This window comes from Onthophagus taurus, chromosome 6 (genome assembly GCF_036711975.1).
Source record: "Onthophagus taurus isolate NC chromosome 6, IU_Otau_3.0, whole genome shotgun sequence".
NCBI lineage: Eukaryota > Metazoa > Arthropoda > Insecta > Coleoptera > Scarabaeidae > Onthophagus > Onthophagus taurus.
The window spans coordinates 9,343,265-9,370,797 of record NC_091971.1 but is presented as its reverse complement, the minus strand read 5'-3'; the positions used below and the strand labels follow the sequence as shown (position 1 = coordinate 9,370,797).

At 33.9% G+C, this 27,533-nt stretch overlaps 2 protein-coding genes across 3 annotated transcripts in view; one reads left to right on the top strand and one right to left on the bottom strand.

Annotated features, from left to right (window-relative positions):
- The window catches only part of LOC111427738 (Schwannomin interacting protein 1), a 92,897-nt gene extending 75,821 nt beyond the window's left edge, over positions 1-17,076 (bottom strand). The window contains exon 1 of one of the 2 annotated variants that reach the window (XM_071196351.1): positions 16,959-17,076. The gene's annotated coding sequence lies outside the window, so the exon portion shown is untranslated. The remainder of the gene's footprint in view (positions 1-16,958) is intronic. The other variant, XM_023062997.2, reaches the window with a different exon arrangement.
- LOC111427750 (uncharacterized) lies at positions 15,395-27,309 on the top strand. Its single transcript, XM_023063016.2, has 7 exons — positions 15,395-15,645; positions 21,005-21,057; positions 21,131-21,336; positions 21,392-21,563; positions 21,618-21,808; positions 21,866-22,135; positions 22,470-27,309. The coding sequence occupies exons 1-7, from the start codon at positions 15,609-15,611 to the stop codon at positions 24,505-24,507; spliced, it is 2,967 nt and encodes a 988-aa protein (XP_022918784.2). The 5' UTR covers positions 15,395-15,608; the 3' UTR covers positions 24,508-27,309.
- The last annotated feature ends 224 nt before the right edge of the window (positions 27,310-27,533 follow it).

Genomic DNA, 27,533 nt, shown 5'->3' with positions numbered 1-27,533 from the left:
GTGTCTCTCCTCCACCTACCTCTCCACTTTTCCTTTTGACCTCCTCCACTTCTTCCTTGGCCAAGACCTCTTCCCGTTGGATATGGAAAGAGTAAAAGCTGGATATAACCCAAGCCAACCCAACCCTAACTCATTCCAACCCAATTGCATCAAAACTTGTTACTGACATATTGAGTCATTTACAATGGTTTAACTTTTATGATTCCCATAATTGCAGTAAACGAAGTAATCTAAGTAATGGGAACTTTTTGTAATGTAATCATTAATAATTTTATGTCATATAATTTCTTTGGGTCAACAACGATCGATTGAAACGACATTTTAGAAATTATGCAATTTCTAGCTTGTAAATTATAATATTACCGAACAGCCTCTTACGGCTATTAAGACATAAGGGTTCAACCCAACCCTTGTTAAATAAGGTATTTACGTGCGGAACGCAATGTAGTGCTTTGTATAATTAATGTTTGTCGGATATCACAAAGAGGTATTAGATGGTGAGAAATAATATATTTCATGGGGATTTACATGTAGAAGCTTATTAAATCTAGGATGGTTCACGTTCTAAAATGAATTGGTGATAAAAACATGCTTTTTAATTAATCTGCGGTTATATATTAATGAACAGCTCGAAAACCAATGTAACAGCAGGTTGTGACAATGGCATAATACGGTTCGTCGTTGGATTAGCGGTAACCTCGCCATTTTGAAGCTGACCCCCGAAGTTCAGTGGTGGCACCATTCATGGTGTGCCCTCTTGACCCCACGACCCCACCGCGCTGGATGGACGTAAAGTCTCCACCGACGCTAAGTCTGTGATGTATGGCGTTCGTGTATTTGCATCCAGATGCCGTTCCCATATTTTTCCCTACTGCAGCAAGTTTTTTTTTGTCAATTTGCGGTGGGAATCCATCGACTGCTGTCGTTCGACCATAATTTATTGGAAGGGCTTTTGCGAAGGACGAGGGCGGGTTCGTGCTCTAATGGATGCATGAAAAAAAAAGGTGGCCGTACGCGCCGCCCTGAATGAATTGCACTTGCGAGAAACACTTACAACGTAACCATTCATCGCTTCCGGAGGTTAAATTGAATCGTTATTTTGATTAATAGATGCTATTATAGTGCTATCTTCGTAAAACGGTAATGAATCCAAACGATATTTTAAAACAAGTCTCATCAAATTTTTTGTTTTATGTTTTATGAATGTGGAAAGATTGAAGTGTACCACAGTCCAATTAAATATCTATTAACCGGGACAAGTGTGGGCGTTGACAATTCCCACTAACGATCCTGTCCGCTGTCACCCTCAACTGAAGAGATTTCACGGTATCGTGCTAATGACATTTCATTTGTGAGGCTTCGTTTTCTCTTCTGGCATCCTGCGCGTCGACATTTTCGACAATTACTCTCCTCCTATTGTAATGCTTTTTTCACACAGTTCCTATCCATTATATGAACCACGTTTTCTTTATCACCATCCCTAACAACACCTTTTTTGTTGAACGTTTTGGTTCCCCTTTTTTTTTTCGTTTAATTAAGTACATCATTTGTGTTTAATCGAATTTTTAAGTAGTAGAAATATTTTTAATTAAAGAAAAGCTTTAAAGAGATAAAATGAAAAGGCAAAAGGAAGTTGGATGGCCTCAAAGTGGAAATCGCGAGATGCGACGTCCGTTAATTTTCAAAGGCGCGTACCGAATCTCTGTTGACGGTTTTTTAAGGTCCTCCAATTAGATGGAAGTCCCGTTCGCGACTGATGACAAAAGTTTTAATGACTGAAAATTATAAGATTCGAGTTTAACTCGGAAAAGTTATAATTGAGGATAAAATCTGCAATCGCCACGCTGTTTTCCCGCTGAGCTAGTTTACAACTTGAATGAAATACGTAAAAAAAGAACAATTGACTTTATCGGCGAATCCGCTAAAATTTTACCTCACGAAAAAAATTTACCCTCCCATAAAATATTAAATGCTTCCGGCTCTTCGGGAAATTTTGTACTGGCACATAGAGATGATTTAATGGTGGAGACGCCGGTAAATGCACCATCTGTATGCTTTTCGTAAAACTAAAAAAATCTAAACCCCGCAGTAAAGAACGGTAACCCTAAAGAATTTTTCTCGCCGCGAGGGCATCGTAACGATATTGTTATCATAACGACCAGATCACAGAATTTCAACTTTAGTGTACGTTGAACAAAGCTTTCTCAAATACAAATTGTTATTCCATAGAGAACATTTTTATGCTATTATTTAAAAATATAATACTTCTTTTATAATATTATACCAGCAATGAATTTATTAAAAATCTAATTAATTAAAATCTTTTTTAAAAAATTCTAATTTTTTACCAGAAAAAATTGTAAATTGAAGATACAATTGACTTAAACTCAATTTATATTCAAGATACAGAACATTCGATCATACGGAATTCAATTTTGCGAATCTCTTGAGACGGAAGAAAATCGCAAGGCGAGAGAATGGGAGTGTCTCATACTTGCGACCTTCGTGCCCGTTAACCTATTTGTCGCCGGAATTAAGTGTGACAGCCCGTGAAACGGAAGCTAAGGAAGTAATTTCATCTACATATAAACTTATCGTGTTTTTTGGTAAGAAATGGAGGATGGTGATCGATCATATTGGTCGGATACTTCTTTAATTTTATATCTCCTTCTTGGACCATAAATTTATTTTTATTGTTCTTTGGATGACACATTTACGATTTCGAGCAGCGATACGCAATCGAAATAGGTTTTATATGTGAACATTCAACCTGTTCGTTCCATCATGTGGAATTATTCGAAAACTTAAACTTTTTCAACAGTTTATCATTCAGTTTATGTATCTGCTTATTAGTTTGCATATCTATTTCTTTCAAACACTACCTAAATGGTGCGCTTTCGCCCTGCTTTAAATCACTTTAGAAATAATTTTTTATATAAAATGGAGATAACTATCCTAATCGATTGCCTGTTTACAAAAGTATCTAATTCAGATGCATTGAAAACCGAATATAGCAGGTATTGCAATTGGAGATCTTCTCACTGCAAATACTGACATAATTCAAAGATACTATCATAACAGGCTCTCTGTGTTATTATTATTGAATTATTTTTAAAAGTCCAATTTCATTGGAGTGTTATTGGAAAATCTGTACTACTAATTTAATCTAGATTAGTGAACTGGATACTGTAAATATTATTATTGCAAATACTGCCGTTATAAATCCACTACAATATGGGATGCCTTCAATAGCAATTAAAGGACTTGCCGCTCCAGACACTAGACTTACTGTTTATAGGAGTAGATACTACTGAGAAAAGACTAGGTAAAGCTGTCAGAAGACTTGATACTAGAAACGCAAAACTTGATACTGCTTGCAGAAGATTACTTATTGCTTGTGGGAGTAGATGCTGCTGACAAATGACTAGAAACTTGTAGCAGAATAGTAGATACTAGTAATGGAAGAATTAATACTGCTTATACAAGACTACTTACGCTTGTAGAAGAGTAGATACTGCTGAGAAAGACTAGATATTGCTGTCAAAGTGCCAGATGAATACTCCTTGTAGATGACTAGTTTTAAGAGATCCATTAGGAGATCCATTGGAATACCTTTATTCTAAATAGCAATTGAACGATTTGCCACTCCAGATACTAGAACGAAAGATCCAATAGAATCATGTCATTCCATTATCATATTCCAATAACACTGCTAATAGTGTTATTACCATTTGAAATATTTGAAAACCCAATATTGGTACTGTCATTAGATATCCATTGGATTATCTTCATTAAAAATTCATTAAAGATATTATAATTGGATATTTCGTCACAACAGACACTGGCATAGGACATCTAATGTTGAACTTGCTGTTCTAAATTCATTGCAAATCCCTAAACTCCCATTAAAGAACCTTTGTAGTATCTTCATGTAAAATAGTTTGGTGATACTGCAATTGAAGATCTTATTATAGCATTTTATATGACAACTTCTTCTTCTAAGTTGGAATCTCATATTCTAGAATCGTGCTTAACATGAGTTACTCTCCAGAGCATTTCGCCATTCATTCCTGTTCTCAGCCATCTTGAATGTGCGCGCTAGATTTTACCGTGATATTTGTGATAATGTCGGTGTACCTTGTAAAGATCTTCCACGTGATCTTTTGCCAAAAAATTGTACAATGTTTTCAGCTTCTTTTTGTGATTTCAGGTGTTGTTCCCACAAAAGATCTTCAAGGCATCGATTTTCTTTTCGTCCGTGGTTTTTAACGACCAGCACTCTGATCCATAAAGAACGATAGAGAACACCAGGCGCCTTGCCAGTCTCATTTTCGTTGTCAAAGAGATTGCACGACTTCTCCATATATTTGTTAGTCTAGTAATGGCTTCATTCGCTAGCGCGCTTCTGCTGTTAATCTCTCCGCTAGAGTGTCAGATTTTGTTGAATCTCTTTCGCCACATAATCTGTCAGATTTCGGACTATTTCGTCCATGATTTCTAAATGTAGTCGCAACTTGACTATGTTGTATAGAAAAGGTCAACTACTTCGTTTTGGAATCATGTTCGATTCTCAATTCCTATCATACACAATAAAATCACTGATAAAGTGTGTTATATCTGGCTCAGTTTTCTTATCTTTTGCCGCATTGTTACCTTCATCGAAGAGGTTCTATGGAAATTATTGATGTATTCGTTTTTTTCCTCCTTTTAAGTTATATTAAATCAGTATTAAGCTTTCGATTGAGACATCATTCATCGAAATCGATTTAAAAATTCTCGTGGTATAGACAAAAACACTATCTCTCAAATAGATTGACATGTCAATCTATTTGAGACCTGAAAAAATTGCGAGCAAACTTCGCTTACGTTATATATCAATACAACTCGACATTTTTATTATGATTAATTCCATTGAGTTTCTTTCTTATATCACGGTCAGATGAGTTTTGTATTTATGGCTTTGTTTGTTCATAGAACTATATTACCGTCTATTTTGTAATATTTCTTCACTTAAAAGCTATTTTGACGCATTCTCGAAGTGAACCCATGAAAGATTTATACTTTTCTATGTTGATGTTGAATATTGACTTTGAAGTTATACCGATAAGAGTCTTGGCTTCTGAATGTTTTATTCATTAAATGAGCTTTCCGGTTTGCAAGATAACTTTCGAATGCATTGAAATGGATATTTCAAATAATACAGAGTTATCTATTGTTATAAAACATGAGTATATTTGCTATTGTAATGCGTATTTTGTATTGACAACAAAAATATTGATTATTTAGAAATGTTCGTTAAACGGAATTATAACTAGATTACACTTTGTGTTATAAACTAAAACACTAATAATGCAATAACGGTATTACTACATAGATACTGATAGAAACTCTAATTATAAGTGGGTTGTTTGGGTTTCATTGTGATAGGAAGTGCGGGTTTTGATACAAAAGACCACGGTTCGATTATCGAATTTCTCCCGATCCTTCCACGAATACCCGGTACAGTCGATCTTTTGTGGTAAATCCTCGCGAGACCGACAAGAAAGGACCTTAGTGCATCCCCCTGGAGGGCTTTAAGTAGTCCCGTGGATTTACTGCTCCTCCTCGCGGGACTGTAACATCTACATTAACCGTTTAAAAGCGCGATGGAATTATCCACGGAAGATTAAACCGGAGTTATGGGAACATGTAAAAATACTTGATGTGGCAAAAAACGCTATTATTACGGCCAGCTCGTATTTCAACACCAAAAATAAGTGAAACTAACAGCATCTGCGCCATCTCGTATACAATTTGTCTTCAGTAGGCCTAAATAAAATTAATGTTGCATGTGTAACCATCCTGGCTATTTGAGGTGTGAAAAGAGGATCCCTATGTGAATGCATTATTTATGGCAGGGATAAAATATTATAACCATATTTATATTGACGTTATTGAAGAAAATGTTAGGGTTAGAAATTTAATGAATTTTCTACCCGAAGACGAAGTCTCTCCATTTCAGCGTGAAATCCTTTTCAATCTGTACACCCTGGGAGGAGGATTCGTATTCGATTCGGCTTCGTTCAATTGTCGTACGTCGCCTTCGGAATCAATTCCATTTTCAATCGCTATAGGCTATAATGGTTCGAAGGCGTAACCAGCCTAAACATTTAATTTAACGAGATAATCCCGGCCACAAGTAATTTCCCACCGTTATGCGGTGCGTCGTCGTCGTCGTCCCCTGTTTCGAACGGTAGGGTTCGGTTTTGGTTTGGCTATATACGCAAAAGTCAAATCCAATCTATTTGGGGCTGAGCCCTGAAAACGGTTTCACGCAAATTGCAACCAAAAGTCCTCTCGGCGATATCGAAATTTTAAACTCCACTCGGCGTGACTTGGCTAATGAATCTCTGGTTGGCGTGGTCGGAAAAAGAAAAGAAAAAAAAACACCACAAATCCAAATACGACATTCTGCTTTTGAAGAGAAAATACGCCGGAGACCAGAACGGCGGCGACGGCGATCACCCTCCATGAATAATAAAGGCTCCCCGTTCGTTTTCTTCTCATTTAAATCGCACCGCGTTCGCAAAACGACTATCGATCTTAGCCTTTAGCGCTTGTTTTTGCTCCTTTCGACGACGCCCGGACGCTTGGTTCCAATTCTGCGTGACTATTTATGTATGCATGGGAAAAGAGGCCAAAGGGAATTAGAATTCTCAATGGTATTTCACTTAATATTAGTTTTATCACTTCATTTTTGAGAACACTCATCCTCACTAGAAAACACCGACGACTTCAACAACCACAAACGTTTTCAATTACCATTTTCACTTTACCCCATAAGTCTCATTATTCTCGGAAACAATTTAGCTTTAATCTATGACCTGCAAAGAATTGAAATTGCTTCCTTTTGCGGGTAGACGGTTGCCATTTTGTTTTCAGAAGCATTCTGCCTTCAACATCAGCGGCGTTTTCAACGTTTCAGGTTTTTTTCCAGACGTGACTTGCGGTCAAACTCGAAGCGAGAAGTCGCGCGGTACAAAACTCGGGCGAATTTCAAAAGGAAGTTTTACCTAAAAGCCGGCGGCGACGGCGGCCGTCGAAAGAGTTCTTATAATACTTCGATTTACTTTTAAAACTTTTCTTGACGTGTATTGGTTCTGACCCGCACGATGTGCTTTTTCCTCGTTCGGTTATAAGTTCTTCTTCTTTCTCAGCTTAACACCGTATTTTATACTTGCGAAGTGTCGTGTATGTTTACAAAACCGTATCGATTCTCATAAATATTTGAATTTTATTTTGCCATTGTCTACTTTTTCACGATGATTATCTATTTTCCACGTTGTAAAGAAACAATGTTTATTACTGAAGTTGCTTTGTTATATGATGAAATGTGTGTGAAAGAAAATCCCAACAAAACAATCCTGAAAGCTATACATCAACCAAGTTCATTTCAAAAAATATATAAAATATACGACCGGTATCCCACCGTCCGAAATGGACACTAAATAATTGATCGTCCGGTAACACGTTACGTTCCCGTTGCCTTCACCATTGTGTATCTCTCGGAGTCCTAACGGGACGAACTGACATCTGCCCGCATCACAATCCAAGTTGTTCGCCTCTTTTTTGAGCCAGAAAATTTATGGAGGCGTCGCTTTCCTTATGGTTCAACCTTGTTTCCCTTTAACGGGACCGTTTTCCAAACTGGAATTGCACAACGTACTATTTTACCGCTGTACTACGATATCGCTATCGTTGGAACATTGAAACTACGAGTGTTAGTGCACAAGTAAACTGTTACAGACTCCAAGAACGCAGGGAGCGATGTAGTAAAGAGAGGAGTTAATTAACACGTGCTCAGTATTAGTGTCCACTTAACGAAATTTGCAATCGGTGCACGAACAGCTGCTACTACCAAGATCTTCTTTTTTAATTCTCTTAAGATGTAATTAATACTGGCGGGTTGTAAACTTTATCGTTTTAATTATGAAAATGTGTTTTTCTTTGTTCTTTAACCCCTTGACTTAGATGACAAATTATATTATAAAATTAGACTTGTAAAATTTTTTATAATTTTGTTTTTAATGGTTTTCTCATGAACAGAAAAACAGCTCGCAGAAAAAAGGTGTGAGGAGTTCGCCACATAAGAGTTAAACGTATAGCCAATGTCATACAAAGAAATAAAGATGATAGATACAAGTTATAGGTAAGCGATGAATTAGTATCAATTAATATCAAAACGTTTTGAACAATTGCCACTTGAAGCTAAAATGACTACTAAGGAATTTCAATGATTAACAGAATTCCAATGCGGTTTAATTTCGGCTTGGGTTGGGTTTTATTGGGTTTGGATGGGTTGGGTTGGGTTTGGTTTGGGCTGGGTTTTGTTGGGTTGGGTTGAGTTGGGTTTATTTGGATTGAGTTGGGTTGAGGAGCAGCCAACATAATGATGGTAACTTGATCCAACCTCCTCTCTTCCAGATAAAATGCAAATAGCTAAGAGTAAGACCAAAATATGTAAGGAATGTGTTTCGCTCTGTTTGTTCTGTCCGATAGCCAAACTAAGAAAGGAAGAGACAACGTAGGATGGGAAAAAACTACAGTGAAATGTCAAGGAGAGTCATGGTAATAAAAGAAGAAAGAGGGACTCTTCCTCCCTTCGTCCAGGTAACATGTAAGTAGTAAACTGTAAGCCGAAAATACAGGAGGATTGTCTTGTTTCCGATCGTGGACTGAATGATAAGAAAACGAGATGCAGTTAGGAGAAAGAAGGATGTACTGAAGTGGTAAGGGGGCAGTGAGTCATGGATATAGAAGACGAACGAGGGGAAGTCCGACCTTCCTTCGCTCAAGTAGTAGTAAGTAAAATGGTATAGATAAAAATTTATGACATTTATTGACACAAATAAAGCCTTGAGAATATCCCTGTCAGTTTTTCAAATATATATTTTGTTTGATTGTCCTTTCTGATTCCTTTATCTCTTGCGTAACTTTGATTATTTCGTTATTCGTCGACTCTTTTTTGACCTTCACGCACATTATTCAGGATGAAATCCAATATTTACTTCTCTCTATCTGCAGAGTCTTTTATACAAACTCTAGACATAGAATACAGATTTTGGAACAGTTACATCTTTGTCTGCTACTTTTTTGTATCTTGACTTCACCTTATTTGTATATTTTCGGAAATCCATCCCACTTCATATCTACTCTTGGTGTCTTATCCGTTTCATTTACTAGTTTTCTCTATCTGCTACTCTTCAAAAGACTTTTTATTTGATGTAAGAATCATTTCATATCATATCTAAGACTTGAGCCCATAGTGTAAAATTCACTAAAACCGTATTCAAGGAAAATCATAAAACTAACATCAGCAAGTAACGAAAAAACTTATTTTTACTCCAATCTTAAAATAGTTATAAAGAAAATAGGGTAAAAAAAGACTTTTTTTGCGTGGATAGAAATGAGTCTTTGTTTCGTAACCTGGGGTTACTCACGTTCTGAATGTTTTTCCAAGCTAAAGAATGTAAACCGCAATTTCTATAGTCACTTGAGGTAAAATATGGTGGGTGCAAACCTCCAACGCTACCGCCATGCAAAGTTAAATGGTCGACTGGGATATAGCCCTCCCCCATTGTGAAGTTTTTCTATGCGGCAGTGGCGCTTTTATCCCCAGGTTCAGATTAACCTGGAAAATAAACCCGCTCTTTCCGAGTGGTTCGGACGTGAGCGCTCTCAACTTTTCCAATAAATACGGATAAACGTGAGATTTTCCTTCAAATCCAATTCATCAAAATATTTTTATTTAATTTCATCAAATGGTTATATCATTGAAATGCCAAAAGGTGAACGGTTTGAATTTATGCGGCACGATTTTAACAACAAGACGTAAATCAGATGTCCGAAACGATAAGTGAGAGGGACGTTGTGTGCGACCCCTACAAACGTTTCAGATTGCGTTCTACTTGGAAACGTACGAGCAATATCCGCGGCTGTTCGATATCTGAAAGTTCTAAATTGTCCCATTGCTGTTCACAAAGCTTTCGAGCTTTTTATGTACCCTTTACTTTTGACGGGCATTAAATTGTTGTTGTATAAAATTCCTTTTTTCTCACATCTCAAAAGATCCCATTACAGCTTTAAAAATTTCGATTTTTATTTTGTTTACAAAAAAAGTCCATTTCACTTCTTTGCATTCGTTTTGAAATATTATTAGTTTACTCGTTTCATCTCTTTAGAAATTTCTTTTTATATCCAAGCGGAGTTCTTCTTCTTCCATCGCAATTACCCTCATTACTCGTCCAAGGTTACTTAACTCCGCCGAGAGATTCCGGCCCTCTTTGAACTCAAAGATGTTCATCAGCGATCTCTATTAAAATATTAGGGCCCGAAACGGGCAGAACGTAATTTCGAGCGCTCCATCTGAATTCAGACGGCTACGCCCCTCATTGTTTCGTTTTACGACAAAAAGGATATTCTTTGAAGAATAATTCGCCTGACGTAAATTTCTTTAAATATTAACACTAAATTTTCTTTTTCTTATATAATAAATATTTATATGGTATAAAGAAAAGTTTTTTAATCAAACATTTCCTTTGAAAACAATAAATATAATCCACTATTCAAAGTATGCATTTCATAAATTTCGAATTATGTACAGCAATGAGCAGAAGGACTCACATCAGAGCTGTGTGGGATGCCTGGAAGCATTCCTGGACTACCACTGAAGCTCGTCTCTTGTCAAGCCCCAAATTGTCCTGCAGGGTATTAAGCCGACGTAAAATTCCTCATGGGCGAAGAACGAAAAGGGCGGTAAACTCACATATTACAGTGGGACGTCGACGGGGGAGAAATAAAAATCCACTGAAATTTCTTTTTGATTTCTCCGGTAAATTCGATCCAGACATGTCAAATGTGGAAAAGTCGATTCCAACAAATTACCCCCATAGACGAAGACAACACCCCAAAAGTTTTAACCACTTTTTGTCTCTTTGTTAATTTGCCGGCACGTTACGTTTATGCTCCGACGGTGGCGGTTGGAATCTTCCAAGTTTGCTTAACTTTAAATTAGGGTCGAGGTGATATGTGAACCTTCCTGTTTATAAACCCTTATAAAACTATTAACGTAACGAAGTATATTAAAATCAAAGAAATTTCAACGAAACTTCAAATAAGCGACAACAAAAAGTAATTAAAACGTGGTTTAGTGGATGCTTTAAAAGCGGTGGTTCCCCCGATATGAAAACGGCGACGATGGGGCCGTGGGGAATTGGGAAGGCTGGGTGGGGTTGACGTGTTTTTGTGAGGACGCTCGTCGTCGTCGACAAGGTGCAATCTCGAGGATGCAATACGTGACTCGTCAGCGCGAAAGCGCAAATGAGGTACGAAAGAGATACGACAGAAAGTGGTAGTCGATAACAGTTTCTTCGAAATTGTCTTCCGGAATACGCTCGATAACGTGTAAACGATTTATCAAATTTATCAAAACGGTTTAGATGTACGTTTGTTTAAATATTTAGATCTTCTTGATGATGCAAACTGCACACACCGGTGCACCACCTTATATAAGTCTCTTTTCCTATTAAAATTTATCATTCAACTATCGGCGCACCGCAACTTCCTGGAGAGTCATAAATTTTCGATCTAAAAAAGTTCATCGATTCGCTCACCGCTGCTGTATGGAAGATTACCTCAACCGCTCGATAAACCTTGAGGTAGGAATTATGGAAAAGTTTCAGGAAGACTTTTTAGTTTTAATGCCGTAAAATCGCTTTTCACACATAAAAATTAGTTTTTGCAACTTTTAAATTATCTTGAATACGTGGTTCAATTTGTCTTATCAAATGTTTAGGAGGTCTGCAACGGATTACACACAACGTTCGGGTAATTTGGCGTTAATGGTGATGGAGTACCACTGTAATATTGCTTCAGTTGGAGAGGACATCAGTTAATAATCGCACCATCGTGGGCAGTAAGCGGAACTAATCAGAAACCACCATAAACACAAGACATTACCTCTGTTTACTAGATAATGCTGTTTGAGTTTTCTTTCATTATTTTAAAGGAAATAATAATTCTGACAATAATAATCTTACTGAAATGTTAATCAACAATAGAACGTTATGCGACAAAACCTTGCACTGGTCGTGTCACATTGTAATACGTTTGTCGATATAATTAACATGAGCTTATCTTCGAACGGAATATGTAGATAATGACCTGACACGCGGAAATCTAATTAACTGATAATCGCAAATTAACTATGATGTTAAAGTTTACAAAAATTGATTTCATTATTTTCACAAAATAAAATCCATAAGATTGTATCACGTACGATGAAAACATCGATTTTGCTCTAAATATAGAAGAGAAAGAACTTGACCTAAAACATGGTACATATGTTTCGAGTTCTAATAATAAATTCATTATAAATACTCTTTCAATTTGTTTTTTTTTGTTCTAATCAAGAAAATTGGAATGTTGAGGGAAAGGTAATTTATCTTTCGTTCGGCTGTATTTTTACAAAATTTATCGACCATTTTCCGGATTCCATTTTAATTGATGCAAACCAGGTTTTCGCCCTCAGGCGTTTGCCTGACGGGGGTGCAAAGTGAGGCAGTATTTATGGCGGTGCCATTTCCGTGACGCGTCCGTTGCAAAGATTTAATGCCCCATGTTAAAGGCTTTATCTACGTTATTATTTTAGTATTCATTGAAGAAATAGTAAAAACTTAGTTTTTGTCTAACAAATTATAATTAGCCAAATGTTTTCTTAGATATTATATTTGTCTGTAGCATTACATACTAGTTCTTTTATGCAAGATATCGCAAAAATTTGCAAATCATCCATAAGTAAGACAAGAATGGGGAATGTAAGACAAGAGCTGAAGCAGGAACATGAAAGCTGAATCAAGGCAGAAATGAGACTAAAACTTATTGATACAAATAAGCAAAATATTAAACTGGAAAGAGGAAAAAATTTTAAAAATATTAAACATAGCAAAATGATTTTAAATAGAAGACGAATCATATCTAAAAGGCAGAATTATACTTAAAAGTGTCCACATTCCAAATGGCGAAACTCTAGCTGTGATAACCATATCTTTAGAAATAAATGAATGATGATAATTTCACAAAGATACCAATATTGGCCACATTACACGATCAAATACCAATATGCTGTATCTGCACCAAACTATGGGGATTATGGTCTGAGGTGTAACAACTTAGAAACTGAAAGACCCAGCTTTCTAGCAGGATAATGATCGTCCCAACATTGCAAGACATTCTAGGCATTGGTTCATGTCAATGTGTTATCATAACCAACCCGATCTCACTATATTTGGTTATCGAGCTTTTTCAACATTATTGGAAGCAGATACAAGAACTTGCTGCATTACCCACCGATCTTACGAGCTCTACTGCACAAATTGTAATTGGATCACAATACCTCAAGAGAAAATCAACTTATAGATCGATGCCACGATAAATGCGGGAGTGTATAACCAATAATGAATAATCTATAGATTTGGGATCACTCCAGTGAGATTGGCAGAAACATCCTATAACTGTGGGGAGAGAGGGATATGCGAACCAATTTGTGTGAATACTCCTAAGTCTTTTCTACCCATGAAAGTGTGGCTGTAACCTTTACAGTAAAATTCGTTGCTGATTTTCAATGAACGCTGATATTGCGTACTCAGAAGTACTCCTATATAAGTACAACTGCTGTCTAAAATAGGGTTTTGCAAAAGACAAAAAATATAGGAGCATGTTCTTATACGTAGAAACGTCTTTATACAATCTGGTGCCAAGGAAGCACTCTCCTGTTGTATAAACGATTGCTAACCAACAGCATTTTATAAGTTAAAGACTTGAACATTTCTAATCCCATCCTACCTAAAATTTGACGTGTCTTGTTCAGAACTTAGCTGTATCTTCTAGGGTTTCCAATTGAGTTCAAAATAGATTAAGTTCTGCTTGTAGCTTCTACTCATCTCATCTCCATACCTTTTTGAAGGTGTAACAACTAAAAAGATGAAGTGTGGAGTAGTTAAATACTGATTTTTACTCCATCTTTATAAAATCGTATAATTTTGATGTCGTAACAAAACAAGATCAAACTTCCAAATATATTTAAGAAAAGTATGTATTTTTTGATAAAGAAGATAATAAGAATCATAACTTATTGAGATACAGTGATTTAAAATCAATTTAATTTTTTCAACGAGTTTTTATAACAACCTCAATGGAAAACTTTTAAATGAAAGAATTTTAGACGTTGACATATTTATTTATGAATATGAACGAGTTTCAACAACAATCTCTTCAATGGAAAATTTTGAAATGAAACTATTCTAGATTTATTTATGAAAATTAATAATATAATGAATTTATACTCCTAAGAAATAACATATAATCGTGTTCAACGCCCTTTCTTTACCAATTTCGAATCTTATCGATCGTTTAATTAATGATCATTTATTATGCGCAGTTTTATTGCATTTACTCTGGGCGAACATCGTAACCGGGCAAGTTGCTTTTCAGCACGAAGGTCCATTACCCTTATGAGGAAATGACTTTTCATTATTGTAGCTTTCCCATCAACTCCAAGTCTATTACATCAAGCTTAAAAAAATAAATAAAATCTAGTACAAGATAAAAACGGCATAAATTTAGAAGAAAATAGTAGAATGATGTTAAGTAAGGCACGCATGCACATACTCGCTTTATACTGTTCAATATGCAGGTGATGGTTGTTAAAAAATCCTCCGCTGTGGAATATTGTACCGAGACAAGCAACTTTTTGGTACAGCTACAAAACTTTTTAATGGGATTCTCTTAAAGAAGTTGTAATTTGTTTAAAAGGATTAAAACTTTTGAATGCCTTATTGGGGGGCATTCGGTGCATTAATTAACGGATTATTGGATTTTTGGCAGAGTGCGAGGAGCGGTTAGTAATTATGCATGAACTGTACTCAGCAGATGTTAGAATATTCCAACATCTGCTGCTCTGTTTTACTCTACATCTACCTTAAAATGAATAAAACCATATTTAACTAGAACCTGTACACAAACTATTTCAATTTAGAATATTTATTTGAAAATGTAAAGCATTGAGGTAATTCAAAAATAAATGGAATATTCATTTCATGGAATATTTTAAGATAAAAAATTGTTACCAAGTGACTTTTTTTTTCTTCAAGGACTAATAAGTCACATTTACTTAGTCAACTTCAACTTTAAACAATTCCTAATTAAAAACTCGAGCGAAATAAAAAACCACGTGTTCCAGATAATAATTGCAATAATTTTAAAAATTCCTTTCTTATCGCTTTAAAACCAAGTGATGTGAAATGTATGTCAAAGCCGAATAGTACAAAAAGAGGACTCATAAATACGTTAAATATTTACATATCAGGGTCGTATTGATATACAGCATGAGTTCAGTTCGACCATGCATGAACATTTTCAGGATAATCGTCGACGATGTGCCCAGACGTCCCACGTACGGATAAGGATATTCATGCGACATGACAGCTCTGTAAACTGAAAATACGTGGGGTGACTACGAAAATTTACCGAAGAAAATATTTTTTGTGTTTGGGTGATCTAAAAAAGTTAAAATGGGAAAATTTAAAAGCAATTTTTATAAATCGAAAAGTAAGTAAAACATTTATTAATACTCAAAATTTCGATATAACGCATTAATACGGGTTATGAATTTTTAATTTGCACTTTAAACTGTTTGAATGAATAATTTACATCCAAATTCGGACGTCTATCCATAACGTTATGTTCTTTATTAGTTAATTCTACTTTTAATTCAATAAAAATATACAAAAACTAGCACTGAATGAAAATTAAAACTAGAACTACTGTCCTAGATTTAGATTTATGTATCGTATTGACAACTCGGGGAATACCCGAGTAATAATAAATTTGAAATTGCAAATTAAAAGTTGTATATTAAAAATTGTAAATATGAAATTACGCTTTTGACGTGTTTTCCAAAACGTCAATCAATTGAGAATTAACGAATGATTTTTTCAAAGCAACCCGTTTAGTGATTTTTTGCCGGCGAAAGCTTGGCGAGTACAAAACTCCACTTGATTGCGTTTAAAACGTCGACGTCATTCAATACGTTAATTAAAAAGGTGAAAAAGTCAACAAAAAAGAATTTGATTATAATCAAGTTTTCTTTACGATATTTTTTTTGGTAAAAAAATAATCCAATTAACCATTGCATCAATTTATAATAAATTTCAATTGCAGTTTACACCCTGTATGTTATATATTTAGTATTAGATTCACATTAAACGCTAGAACTAGATAAATAGCAAAACAGTGTAGAGAGGCTACAGCAAACAATTAACTAGCGCGATTTGAATGGGGTGAATTGATTGAAATCGTCGACGTCAAAATTATTTCGTTTGAAAATCAATAACGTGAATTATCGGTGGTTTGGTCCAGATTTATTAAATTGCACGCCATTGAATATTTTTAATTTTTTTTCCTTTCCACCCCTCTTCCATTCCTTTCAGTTCCTATCTTTATTCGAGTAATTCGAAAACCGAACAACGTCTACTTTTATTATTGGCGACCCAATTTTAACGTTCCCCTGAATTAATAGACCTCCTCTTCTGACTCGGAGGTCTTCCGGGTCTCTATCCGTGTAATTAAAGAATCGATCGATCGAATTGAAGAAGTGGAGAAACGAACGCTTCCACTTTTCAAAAAAGAATACCATTTAAAATCTAGTTTATTTCCCAATTAGTTCTAATACGATTTTTTTTTAATTTATCACCTATTTCGAAAAATAATAAAATAAAAAATAAAACTACATGCTCTGTTTCTTTATACACGCCGACAAAAATGAAAAAATAATAAAGATAAAACTGAAGAAACGGATACCGGAAATAAAAAAAAAGAGTATAAAAGAAAATAAAAGATAAAAAGAGTAGAAAAGTGTGTACCAGACATACAAAGTAGGTGCCGGAAGTGGTCGGGTGTTGGAAAGCAGGTGCCGCTCCTTTTCGTGTTTCGTCGAAAAGCTCGTCGATGTTGAAAACGTGAACTTTGAAGAGGGTTCGACGCGATATCGCGGCGCGAAAGCCACTGAAAGCTCCCGAGCGCTTTCCCCACGTTTATATTGGGGTAGAACCTATCTTATTTTGTTATATCAAGGGGGTTGCGCGCGCTACTTTCTTTCAGGTTGTGCGCAAAAAATATTTAATGGCAGTAGAAAGTTATTTACGTATTAATTATATTTCAGTTAATTGACAGATCATATTTTCACTTCTTTCATATTCTTCTAATTAAAGTTACTTTTAACTTTTAAATTCTAACTGGTTAAGAGTCGCACTGAAACTGGTTAATCCTAAATCTCATATAAACTATAATTTTTCTTCTTTGTTCAAGCGACATGACCAATTTGTGTACATCAGTTATGTTTGACATTAATAAGCTTCTTCCTTCTTAGAAAGGATGATGTTAACATTATATAAAAGGCTTTACTACCATTAATGTCAATTGTGGGAGATACGTTTATGTTTTTTGGCAACTAAAAGCTGTTTCTAAACTTTTCTCAACCATGAATACTTATGGCGATTTTATACCGAATATGATGTTATTGTTGATGTTCGGTTTCAAAGGTTCGCTGTTGCTGTATGGCAACGTTCCCATTTTTGTAAGATGTAAATGTTTTTGTATTATTTGGTTTAAGTTGTAAAGCTTTGTAAATAACAGGTTGGTACTTGAACTTTGTTGCTTAATTTAATTTTTTGACATTTCTGTTGTGTATTTAAATGAGGTTGAGTTGGGTTGAAATTACATATTGAATTTGCTACATAGTACTAACCACAAAATTACAACAATTCCAAATACACTCCCTCGCTTTGAGTCTCCTTTGGTTATAAAAACCCAAATCATCTACAAAAACGCAAATCTGGTGCATTTTCAAAATGCCTTGACACAACTTCACACTTTCTTATGACATAAGAACAAATGTTGCTGCTACTACATATTCAACATCCGCAGTTAGTAACCCTACGAAAACCGATTTGCTACTGTGGAAAAGTCAGTTCTTCTGAACCTATTACGAATTTTATTCCTTTTTCACGTGTCTCTTTCAAATAAAGTAAAATTCTTTAGGTAGCCTTCCAAGATGCCCTCACTTAAGTTGTCCAAAAACTTACTTAAAACTGACATAGAACACATTGTCTAGCCTTGATGTTGTTGCTAGATAGATCAAGCATTCAATCAATTTTCGATGTGATACATCTACCACCTTTTATCCTCATTGAATTGAAATCATGTTTCAAAACATTTTTATATATTACATGTACTACTGAAAAGCTCAACTTCGCTTCCTGAATACTCGCAGTTGTATTACTCTCAGTTTTATCCTAAATGTTGATATATATAATCCAGGGGTGATCAAAATAATTCTTGTGTTAGTTCGAGTCTTAGTTGTTATTCAGCGTTAGATTGTTGTATATTTTTCTTCTTCTCTATTCTTCCACTTCTTTTCCGGTAAGGTTCGATCAGTCATAATTCTTGAATCCAGCATATACTTGATCCAGCTCTCCTTCTTCTATGTTGATATCCATATTCAAGAGCTCTTTTTGGGGATCGGTTTTCAAGCATCACATGCCCATGCCAATTTAACTGTTTAGATGCAATTGTTGCGATTTCAAAATGCCTATGTGAAAACCTATGTAAAATGGACCTATGTCAAAATGGACCTATTGTCAAAACGTTTTGGTTAAGAGTTAAAGTATGACATACTTTTTCGTAATTGAATTTTCTTGTAAGATGTTTATAATCAATTGTATCAAACGCTCCAGACAAATCAAAAAAGCCTATTGCAGTTATAACATCATAATGTTATATAATATAGTATAATAACTCCTTCTGATTTCATTTTGGTTTTTAATTTATTATCTTTATGGTGAATAATTTTATCTTAAATAGTTCGATCATTATTTCTTCGAAACTATTGATTGCACTTTCATAATAACCACCTAATTCCCTTTCGCTTCATACGAATAATAGCACTTGAATTAGCTCTAATCAACAAAGTTAATAATCACTGTAGAAACTATTTATTATTTAATAACCATTATTATTTATTATTCATAACGCAACATCATTGTAACTTTAGCCAATTAAATAATGCGTTAAATGGTAATGATAGAATATCAGATTTAAAAGAAATTAATAGATCGTGAACTGAAATTTCTACTAAAGTAGAAAGAATATATTTTATTAATTACCTACATATTCCATGCAAATAAATACCACAATATTTCGATTCAATTTTAATTAATATAGATACATCATCCACATACAGAATATAAAAAAAATCAACATTGAAATAAATTTTAATTGATTTAAAATTGAATACGTGAATGGAATTAAAACAAAATTAAACTCAGATATTGTGTATTCGTAAAATACATTCAATTAAAAATGTGTACAGATTATGTCCATAGATGATTTTTTTATAATATTTCCAATAATTAATTTTGCAGGTGGATGAAAAATTAAAACCAAATATTTACTTTATTATACTATTTACACAGAACAATTAAACAAATACGATGATTTTATTAATTATGAATTTATATGTATACATATATATGTATTGTTGTGGTCGATCCGAGATTTCATCCGTTCTTCCTGTTGGTTCCCTTTGGAAAGGGGCAGACATTTCGCCAAGATATCACCAGGCATCTTCAGAGCGTTGTCGTAGTCTCCTGTCGGCAGTCTGCCTCGGATCGACCACAACAAAATATATATAATTTCAGTTTATAGCTTTTTCCGCCGTCCAATTGCAAATTTACAGCTTTTACGGTCCTCCCAGTACCCTGATGCCAGATATCTTTCGAACATCGCCTTCTTTATCCCCGATGCTCATCCCGTTTTTGGGCGTCCAATACTTCTTCTTTCTGTTAGACTCCATTACATCGATTTCTTCGGAATTCTTCTCTTTGAACGAGGATATTGGAGTTGTCTTCTTTGGACTTCGTCGACTATCGTTGTTTGCGCCCCATCATCTCTCGTATGTCGATATTTCACACTCGATCTAGTTTAGTCTTGCCAGCTGCTCTTCTCCAGAAATCAATATCAACTGCCAGCTGCTGATTCTGTATTTGTTTATGTAATTACCAGGTTTCGCATCCGGACAGCACCACGAGGATGAAGATAGTGGAATATAGTTGTTGTTTTCTTTGCTTTGAGATCTTTTTTGACCAAAGAAGGATGTTTATGGCTTTTGTTATGTTTTTACCCCTTTGTAGTCAGCTTCGTATTTCTCCTTCCCATCTTCCATTGTTGTTCATCTTAGTTTCGTTAAGGGCACTTCGCATCCTTTCATTAAGGTGTTATCATGCTTATCATTTAGCACCAGATCTTTTGCTTCTCAGCCCATATAAAGATACGTATGTATTAGGAATTTAAAATCAATAAAATTAAACGTCTATTTTAATGACCAAATAAAATTTAATGAAATAAGAAATAAAGTTAATTTAAACATATAAATTTCGTAAAAGTAATAATAATTTTATATGCTCCAATTCTGGTGAAATTCAGAGTTTCATCATTAACAATAGAAATCACCAGTTTCCTGCGTAAATACGTAAACCGCATCCGAGCTTAGTAAAACCGCTTTTAATCTCATAACGAAATCATAAAACCGCATGAATTCGTGAAAATGTTTTTAAGGAAAGCGATACTTGAATGATAAAACTTTTTGGTGACATTTTAATTTTCCACTAGAAAATTTGACGTTTCGTTAGTTTCCATCCCTGCCATTTGACATTTAATCAACATTGTGAAGTGTCAAATTGCTAAAGAATGTTTTATTTATAAAAGTTTAAAATTAATCCGATGATGTTGAATGAAAGTGCAACGACACAAGCCGTTTAAAAGTAGTTATGTATTCGCAAACCACATCCGCAATTGATTTCCTGGTTGGATAAAAACTTTAATAATTTTGTTTTTATTAATATTTTATTAGAAATGTCTGCAACGTTTGGCTACAGTCGAGAAGCTGTTCGAGTTAAAGTAAAGGTAAGAATATAATATTTTAGATGTTTTTATTTATCCTAACCTCACTTCCCTTTTAATTTTTGTTATTACATAGAAATGTGAAGGATCCCTGCAACCTGAATTTAGAAAATTTAGTGTAGATCCTCAAATAACATCTTTCGAAGTTTTACAAAGTATTTTAGCTAAAGCGTTTGATTTAAAAGGGGAATTTGCAATTAGTTATAAGGCTCAAGATGTTAACGGCTGTGAGACTTACATGCCATTACTTACCGATTGGGAATTGGAATCAGCATTTATAAAGTAAGTTTTAATTAATGTAAATTTTTTATGTATAAAGAAAAAATTATTGTTTTAGAGCTCACAATTCTTCTATGGTGACTGCCACCGAACCTTGCTTGTGCTTACGAGTCGACTTAAAATCTTTCGAGGAATGTCCTGATGAATGGGAAGTTAAAACACCAATTATTACTCAAATAAGATTACAAGAAAATAAAACTGCACCAAGATTACATGGAATATTCAATCAAGTATTAATAGGTATAAATAAATGAGAGTTTAATAATTAAATGTTTATTGTTTAGGTGGGAAAAACCTTAAATATGGTACAAAGAGCTTTTAATTTTGGGGAAGATGGCAACATTTCCATTCAACCAACAAGACCACCACTTTCCGACGCTGAATTTCGTAAGTTTTTGGACCCTTTGGGACAAATTGTTCATATCAAAGAATTAAGATCGTTTATTTATTTTGGAGGAATTGATCCAAGTTTAAGGTAAATTATTTACTCCTTAATACTAAAACTATATTTTGTTTTTATTTAATTTTATAGAAAAGTGGTTTGGAAACATATATTAAATGTGTATCCTGATGGAATGACTGGAAAAGAACGAATGGATTACATTCGCAAAAAAGCCTTGGAATATGTACAATTAAAAGAAACTTGGAAAGCTGCTATTGCTGCAGGCCCAGTTGTTGGAGAATTAGCTTATACAACGGGAATGGTTAAAAAAGATGTTTTGAGAACTGATAGACATCATCCATTTTATGCAGGAAGTGATGATAATCAAAATATAGCGTCTTTATTTAATATTCTAACTACGTAAGTAGTTTTTATTTAAAAAATAACGTTGATAATTACTTTTACTAATACATAACCTCAATTTTTATTTACATTAATGTCAAATTCAAATTAGTATTGATTAATTCCGAAAGATGGCGCAATTTTTTTAAAATTCTTAATTTTTTTTTTAATTAGATTGTAAAAAATGCAATAAATATAATAATCCGGATTGTTTTATCTACATTTAGCTTTATTCTTAAAAAAAATATATTTTTAGATAAAATAATAAAAATAATAATTGAGGTTATGTCCAACTTTGACATAAAAAGTCAAATGTTGAAAACTTGTTATTTAATATATTTTAATTTTATAGATACGCATTAAATCATCCAAAAGTAAGTTACTGCCAAGGAATGAGTGATTTAGCTTCTCCATTATTAGTCACAATGGGTGATGAAGCTCATGCTTACATTTGCTTTTGTGCACTTATGTCAAGATTAAGCACCAATTTTATGATAGATGGTATTGCAATGACACAAAAATTCACTCATTTAGCTGAGGGGCTTTTATACTACGACTCTGAGTTCTATAATTATTTAAAAATTCATCAAGCTGATGATTTACTATTTTGCTATCGTTGGTTATTACTTGAAATGAAGCGCGAATTTGCTTTTGATGATTCGTTGAGGATGTTGGAGGTGTTGTGGAGTTCTCTTCCGCCAGATCCCCCAGAAAAAGAATTAAAATTGTTCGATTCTAAATTTCATTTACCCTCGGTCACTCCGCCTATTAGTCCAATGGTAAAAACACCAAGAGAAAATGCGTACACAAAAGTTTGCGCTTTAAGGCGACAAAGTTCGTCAATCTCTTTAGCTAGTTATTCAAGTAAAAAAAGCACTGCCGTAAAACGGCAAAATCATAGTTTGGATGAAACTATTGGGAGGATTAAAAATATTTATGACACTAAACCAAAGCATCAAAGCTTAGATGATGCTAGTTTATTAAAACGTTCACCACCAAAATCACTTAAAAACATTGATAGTTGCGATAATAATAGTTTATCAGGAAAATTGGAATTAAGACCTCGGTCTGTTTCTCCTTTGGAGCAAAAATCAGATTCAATAATTTTAAATAATAACAAATTAAACTCGCAAATAATGTTGGAAAAAACGAGAAGTAATAGTTTATCATCAAGCATGACTAATTTAATAAAAACAACAAAAAGAAATGGACATTTTAAAGAATTAAAAGAAAAAATCACTAATAACAAAATAAATATTTTTTCTTCATTAGATGGTTTAGATACTGTTAAAGATGATAAAGGTGATAATAAACCAAAAGGAAAAATGGTTAAAAACTTTAACGAATTTTTAAATTTCGCAGCAGTTAATAAAAACAAAATATCAGATAAATTAACAAAAATAAACACATATTCCGAATTAGATAAACCAAAAATTATGTTAACAAAATCAAGTTTTGAAGAATCCGAATCTTCAAGTTACGAAAAAACCTCAACAAATTTCGAAAAACCCTCATCAACATCAAACGACGACACATTCGATGAATGCAGCCCCGATGATTCACAAGAATATTTTCCAATGACAACTTCAGTTACGAGAGAATTACGGATTGAATTAGAAAATTTAGATCGTCAGGTATTCGGAAACGGTTATAACGAGCGTTTGTTAGAATCTGAATCCCCGTCGAGCGATTGTAACGAAACGAAATCGATTGAAATTAACATTAAAAAAAGTTCCGACCAAATTGATTCAAATCCAAATATTTTAAAAGATAATACTAAAAAAAGTCGGGATGATATTTTTATATGGCAAAATCCACTTCATGAATCAAGTCCGAATACGGTGAAACAAATTAATCCTTCTATTCATACTCCAGATGAACAATCTGAATTAGAATTTGATTCGGAGTTGGGACAAATGGTTGATGAAGTTTCATCGAATAAAACGATAACACCAATTAAAATATTAAATCATTCAATTAATATTAATAAAAAAATTCATAATGAGAAGAATAAAAAAATTGAAACTGAAATGAAATCATCAGAAAACACCAATTTAAATGAAGATTTAAGTGATTTCTTAAAAACTGATCTTCCAAATCTAACAAGTTCTTGTGAAGAAGTTACTGAAGTACCACGAAGTACGTTTTTACCACCACCCACTGAATTTGGTGGTGGTAATCCGTTTTTAATGTTTTTATGTATTACCGTTTTATTGCAACATCGTGATCATATAATTGGAAAAGCCATGGATTACAATGAAATGGCTATGCATTTTGATAAAATGGTTCGTAAACATAACGTTGTAAAAGTTTTAAATCAAGCTAGACAAATGTATGCTAAATATATGATGGCTCAACAAAAAGTTACTATTCGAAATGAAGATTGCTAATTTTTAATGTTTCTTTTTTGCTTTATTTTCTGTGATACTTCAATTATTTTTTATGATTTTGTGGAAAATTGGGGCTACATTTTTTTTTCTTGGTAGATATAATTACGTAGGGCCTAAGTACGTAAATTATACTTACATTATTGTAATACATGTAAATATAAATGAGGAAAAAAATGAGTTGGGTTGGTTCTATGTTAAATAATTAATTAGGCTAAAAAATCTTTTAAAATAATTGTTTTTGCTTATTTTAAACGATTTTTATATAACTGTATTTATTTATTTTTAGATTAGATTAATTTTTGTTGTTGTTGTACATGATGAGTCATGAAGAAATAGGAAATTTTTAATTGTACTGAATTATTTTAGTGGTTTGAGACTACAATTGATTTATTGTTAGGGGCGAAACCTGATTTTAGGATAAATTAGGTAATGATAAAACAATATGTTCATGCTGGGGTGAAATATACAATTTATTTAAATCGTCACAACCGTTAACTCCAAGATTTTGCAACTCGCTAAGAATAAATTAAAATCTTCAACCCTACTCAATAAATTGAAGCGATATATTAACGTTATATAGCATGGTATTTACATACATGATGGATCCATTATGGGAAGGTATGTAACTCTGTAGATGTTTGTATTTGTCTTACAAACTTGTAATTAAAAAGTTGCTAGCACATGAAACGGCTACAAAAATAGTCTAAGAAGATCGTCCAAAGCTCTGAAATGATAGCAACATCCCAAGTTGATTTTTCGAGAACGCAAGTAGATTGATAGATCTTCAGTGAGTAAATAATTTCGTAGAGTATTATTTATGGGTACCTCCATACGCTTCGTTTTTCATCACTCAACATTAAGGCTGCAGTGGAAGGCGTTTGTGAGTCACTTTCCTGAACTGTCCAGGCCCTGATTATTATACATGATTTACTACCTATTCAACAACTTCCAAGAGAAACTCCAGAATGTTCCACAATGTTGTTTTTGCGTTAAGTAACTTCAAACGCCCTCGAGGAGTGAATATCCAAACATGGTGGTGCTTATGTTTTAGTCACCAGAAAACCAAGTCAGCGGCGGCCAGTACTTAAATTTTATCTTTCTCCTAAATGATCCCTAGTTCAAGTATTTTCATCTATATTAGATGATATTGCTCATTTTATGCCTGGAAAAGAAAATCAAGTGCATAACACTCTAATTTATTCTCACTTCACCGAAATCGCTTGCAGACGAGTTGCTGTCAGCCATCAATCAGCTTGGTGTGAGCATAAAATTCGACACTGTCGCCGCCACCCGTCTATTTGTCAGCGGCTAGTGAAATTGGACATGTTCTATTTTGGTAGCCAGGTAGCGGAGGCTAGCAGGTCACGTGACTCACTCACACCCACTGCCATCAGCGGCAAGTAAACCAGCATGTGCCACGTGGTCCTTTGTTTATGTTTGATGTCTGTTCTGTTATCCCACCGTTAACAACTGCTTAATTAATTGTTTACGTGGACCCACAGACGAGGTGGACCCGCTTCAACTTGAAGACACAAGCTAGTGTGACTTGTGACACTTCCCGACTAGAATTGCGTTCATCAAAATTTTTAATTTGACCTGAAATTTTCAATGTTAGCATTGAAGCATTAGACTTTTATCATGCGTTTTTATACGCCTCCATTTCCGGCCTCTCTTGAGGACCACACTTCTTCTATTTTCATCTTACTCTTACTGTGTGGACCTTTTTTGGAGTTTTCTTTCAACCTCTTCAACAACTTGGATTTTCTTTCTTCTAGCATATAGCACAATGCCCTTTTCTCTATAGCTTCCAACATCTCTGCGTTCCGGATGTAATATCAAGTATTCATTGCTGAACGCAGAATTCTATTTCCAATTTCTTCACATTTTTGTGATTCTTCAAAATTTCCACTCCATATGTGAACTGCGACGATATTATAGCTTCTGTTATTTTAACCTCTGTTGTTGTTGGAGTGACTGTGCTCTTATCACGAAGCAGAGCTTATTTGTCGTTCTTCTCGCAATGCCTAGCCTCTTAGCTGCTTGCTTTTCGGCGTTAAGATCACTAGGTATGTGATTTCTTTCTTCATCTCTATCTTCTTTGGGATGTCTAGAGAGCTTTTCTTGCTAAAGCCTAGTATTCTCCGTATTCAATCCAATCCTCCATTGATTGCAGTACCATAATTTGAACATCTAAAGAATGTCCCAAAAAAATCAAATAGTTTCGTACAAGAAACAATTTAAACATGAAATCGTCAAAATCTATTAAGCAGGGTTGAGTTATAATTTGAAATATTATTAACACAATTATTGAAGGATTTGTGACTCATCTTGTAGAACAACAAATCAAAAATGCTACTAGGGGTGGATGATAACAGATTTAAATCTATGTTTCACCCTCTATTTTCTTACTTATACATTTTGCCTTCCATAACTATCTTCCTTTAAATGAATAAATTAAAATTAATTTTTAATTAAAATATTGGTTGTGGAAATTGTGAGAGAAAAGTTTGAAATGCAATTATATCAAAAAAAATCATTCCATGTACTTAAAATTTAAATTATTTCATCACTAAATTATTTTAGGTAATTACAAGTTAATAAAATAAGATGTTTAAAACGGAAATTGATAAAACAGCAATATTAGTGATAATTAAATTAAATATTTAAGTTATTATGTATAAAATAAAAATTGTTTATTATATAAACAATCATTCTTATTACTTACTTATTAATTGGTTTTATCACATTATTCAATGTCTTCTTAGTTAACAAATAAAATAAAAAAAAATATTTAAATACGTATACTTAGAATTTATTAATTCTTCAGCCTTTAAATAAAACTATTCCTAATACATTTAAATTAATAATAATTAATAACATAAATCTCAAAAAAGCCTCTGTAGAAATATATTTTTATAATAACAATAATTATTGTAAAGTTTCTAATATTGATTAGTGAACACAATTCGTTATTTTTTTTTAAATCCGTTATAATTTTTTTTGTTCTAATACACAAAAATTATACT

Coding starts and splice junctions, on each gene's coding strand:
- LOC111427750 (XM_023063016.2), top strand. CDS start 15,609: ATGGGAAAATTTAAAAGCAATTTTTATAAATCGAAAA. Junction 21,337..21,391: donor TTGGAATCAGCATTTATAAA/GTAAGTTTTAAT, acceptor TTATTGTTTTAG/AGCTCACAATTCTTCTATGG. Junction 21,564..21,617: donor TACATGGAATATTCAATCAA/GTATTAATAGGT, acceptor TTTATTGTTTAG/GTGGGAAAAACCTTAAATAT.